The 3,965-nt window shown below is 55.9% G+C and overlaps 1 protein-coding gene across 1 annotated transcript; it reads right to left on the bottom strand.

Moving 5' to 3' along the window:
• Window positions 1-1,291: 1,291 nt before the first annotated feature.
• Window positions 1,292-2,203, bottom strand: LDBPK_140800 (fatty acid elongase, putative; the record flags this gene model as incomplete). Its single annotated transcript, XM_003859400.1, has 1 exon — window positions 1,292-2,203. The coding sequence occupies one exon, from the start codon at window positions 2,201-2,203 to the stop codon at window positions 1,292-1,294; it is 912 nt and encodes a 303-aa protein (XP_003859448.1).
• Between the last annotated feature and the right edge of the window lie 1,762 nt (window positions 2,204-3,965).

The following is a 3,965-nucleotide window of genomic DNA, read 5'->3' on the forward strand; positions in this document are numbered from 1 at the left end:
AACGGGCACAACCTCGCTGGCCAGCTTCTCTGCACGCCGCCGAAGAGACGCTGATGAGCTTCCTCACGTTCTCTTCAAGGTGCTGGAGCTCCGAGGTGCGGAGTTCGTCGTAGGCGATGTGAGACGGGGACTCCCTAGGCGCCTTCATCCCGCTCCCAGAGGAGGAGCTGCCTCTCTTCCCTCCTCCTTTCATCCTCCTCAGGCCGAAAAGCCATGAAAGCGGCTCTGGCAGGCGCATACTGTGTTGTCCTTTTCGAGCTGCGTCATGCACGCGCCGGGAAGATCTACGTCAGTTCACGAGAGATGTGTTTGATGGTGGCGTTGGGGGTGCAGCAACTCGGCTGATCGGAGTCTTCCCAATGTGGGATCCGCCGAAGAGACTGCTGGGATGCCGTCCTGATCGAAAGGGCATGCAGACCTCATAAAGCTCAGCGACCGACAGAGCGGAGGCGTATTTTATGTAGGACAACGAGTTCATGCACCGGTGGGCGCGAGTATTTCGTTTTCATTTTTTTTTTCGTTCTTTTTGGATTACAACTCTGCCAGGATCGCGCCGGGTGTGGGTGAGGAGCCCCAGCGTGGTGCACACGATGCGGCGTGTGTGTGTGTGTGTCTGGGCTAATGCTGAAGGTGTATCTTTACGACTATCCGAAATTGTCTTCCTCTTCCCGTGAGGGTGGAGCTGATTTCCCTTATTAGCCGCGAGGGAGAAGACGAGAGGCGAGGTATATCACTACCCACCTGTCTTTGGCGCACTTATCACCACCCCTAGTACGCATGTACACATTCACAGACACACAAGCGGACGCGAAGCACTGCGTGTGGCGCGTTACTGCTTCTCGCCAGCGCACTTACCTCCTCCGCTGTGAAGCTTTCCATCAGAAAAGAAGCAAACAAGAAGAAGATCAAGACAACACATTACAGCGCAGGCGCACACTGTCGTGAGGGCCACTTCGATCACCAGCGCCAAAGAGAGGGGAGGAAAGGTGAAAAAAAAAAGAAGACGGCCGCTCCTCGCCCTTCCCGTGCTGCGCATGGGCGCGACTCACTTTGCCTGTCTGTCTCTGCGTGTGTATACGCCTGCTGATGAGTTTAAGCATGTGAGTGCGAGCCTCTTGCCCCCTTTCCTCTGGTTCCCGTCTTCCAGATTCCCTTTGCCCCGTGATGCCCCTTGCCCACGACGACAGCAAACACGAGGAGAAAGCGCGCGAACCAGGAGTGGGTGGGAGAGGAGAAGGCAGCGGCCATTTTTTTTCCAGCTGCCTTTCCGTGGTTGTCGGTTACCCCTCGCTCACTGCTTTTTCATGGCCGCAGCGCTGCAACCGTTCTTGGCACCATCGACGGGCTTCCCGTTTTGATGAGCTGCCGCTGCCGCTGCCGCCGTCTCCGTCTTCCGGGACTTTGTCGCCGCGCCCTTCTTCATGTAAAGGTGAACAAAAAGCGTCGCGAAGAGCACAAAGTAGCTGCCGTACATGCACAGCCCCATGCGGATCGTGCGGTGGTCAACGCCGCAGCCGCGCTCGCTGATGTAGCTGTAGTAGAAGGTGTAGAGAACAATGATCGTGCCCACGACCATCTGCAGCAGCTGCGCCCCCGTAATGAACGGCGCGATCGGCCGAATGAACTTGCGCATGCCCAGAGAGCACAGGAAGTAGTAGAAGTACATGACAGTGTGCACGGCGTAGTTCATGCTGGCGAACCATACGCCGCTGGCAATAAGCGTGTAGCCAGCGTACCAGCAGAAGACCGTCACCGTGAGGTGGTGGTACCAGTGCAAGAAGATGATAGGCTTCTTCGTGAGAACGAGGAAGACCGTGTCAAGCATCTCTGGGATCTTGCTGAGCAGAAACGCGAAGAGCCAGAAGGTGAGCTCGCCGTCGTAGAGGTTCTTGTCGAGGTAGCAGGTCGTCTCGTACATGCCACGTTCCTCTAGCGAGTGCATGAGCATGATGCTAACGCCGATAGTGCCACACAAGGAAAGAAAGGAGAGCGCTAGGTTCCACGCGGCAATGAGGTACTTCAGCCGATACGGCTCGCGGCTCTCCATCGCCTTGGGGCCGAGGAAGACTATGAGCACGTACAGCACTTCACTGTAGACGAGGATGTCGAAGTAGTCATCAAAGAAGGTCTCTGCGATATCGCCGACGAATTGGCTCGGCAGACCACCGATGTTCAACATCGCCTGCAGCACCGCGCGCACCATCTTTTTGGGAGACTATGGAGTCGATGTGTGTATAAGATATCCGTGTCTATACATATGCATATGCCTGTGGGTGTGTGTGCTGGTGTGATTCACCAGTGCTCTTGTGGCGCAGAGAGGAAGGTGGGAGGGCGCGACCGCGGGTTTACCGCTGCTGACTGCTCTACCGGTGCTCTGTGCAGCTCAGGCTCGACTCGCCGACGCCTCGACGTGTTCACTCGGACGCCGAAACACACACACACACACGAACACACACAGGAGAGAGGAAAGCTAGAGTAGAGCCTTCCCTCCAGGGTCCATATATGACGACGGAGGAGGAGGGCAAAACTTATGGTGTCGCAGGGGGAAAAGGGCGCGTGTGTATCTGTGCAAGCGAGCGAGAGGGGAGGTGAGGACCTACGAAGAACAAGAAAAAGTGCGTGAGACGATCCCTTAACCCTTGAATGCGACCAAACTGGCAGACAACAACGAGGAGGAGGAATGGACTGAGGGGGGGGGGAGGCGGCGACAAGGAATCAATGAGCGAACAAAGAAAAACGCGATGGAGACCTCCCCTCTAAAAAACGAAAACCCAAGAACTAAACACAAAGAGGTAGAGTGGGAGGGAGGGCGTAGTCAACAGGAAACAGGCTGTACGCGCGCGCTGTGCTACAGGTGCTCACAACGTTACGCGACTCGCACGATTCGTGACTCTACGACCTTCAGCAAAACGAAAACCAAAGAAGAAACAACAACCACCCCCTTGAAAAAAATAATAAAAGACACACACACACACAAAGGAGTTTTTCGACCGCACTTCCTTCTGCCTACGTTGCTATATATATGTATATATATACGTGTGTGCGTGTGTGTGGTTACGGGTGTGGTTTGCGTAGGTGTGTTTTGCTCTCCCCAAAAGGGCGCAGAGGCCAATGCTCGAGCGTGCGCTGTGACCGTGGTGGGTGGGTGTGGGCGTGCACCAGCGAGACACACCACCACAACGGCAACGTAAGAGAAAGAACTCGAAACCCCTCCACACTAAACAGAGGCAGAATGACGGCAAGAGAGATGGGAAGGGCTGAGGGTCAGTCCGAAGAAAGACGAAGGGAGAACAGGACAAGCCAGATGCCACCTGATGAGCGTCAGTTTGGTTGCGTGTGTGCGCGTGTGTGTGCATGCATGACCATGTACAGCTATGGTGCAGAACGGCAAGGATGGAGAGGACCCGACATAAAAGGGGATGCGCAGAGGAAGGGGGTTGCGCATGGACATTAGAGGGAGACATGAATACAACGACACAGAGGCTCTCTAGTTCCATACATCTGCTGCCAGTGCGGGATTCTGAGCCCCGGGAAGAGAGACCGCCACCATGACTGGAGGCTCCGTGCTCTTGTGAGTGAGTGGAGCGTACAAAGGCACTTGCCGGCGCGCTGTGACCACTGGGAGCCACGTCAGCACCCCTGCTGTCCAGCTCCTGGCATCGTGGGCCACCTTGTGTCTACCGTGGCGCGTGCGTGGTGGACTGCGAGGGCTACGCCGTGTCTGCATCACACGAATGCACACTTGCCATTCGCCGCCTATCTTTGTTGCTTGCTCCAATTTTTTTTTAGTATAATGTTCGCTGCCCGCATCCTCGTTTCGTGATTATGAGCCTCCCGCCAACGGAAATGTGCGCGACGACGCGCACAGCCGGCGAGAGGGGGTTAGGGAGGCGAATGGGAGAAAGGGATAGGCCGATCACACACCGACACAGCGACGTAGAGAGACGCGCGCTTGAGCAAGTTAG

This window comes from Leishmania donovani, chromosome 14 (assembly GCF_000227135.1).
Source record: "Leishmania donovani BPK282A1 complete genome, chromosome 14".
In the NCBI taxonomy this organism is placed as follows: Eukaryota; Euglenozoa; class Kinetoplastea; order Trypanosomatida; family Trypanosomatidae; genus Leishmania; species Leishmania donovani.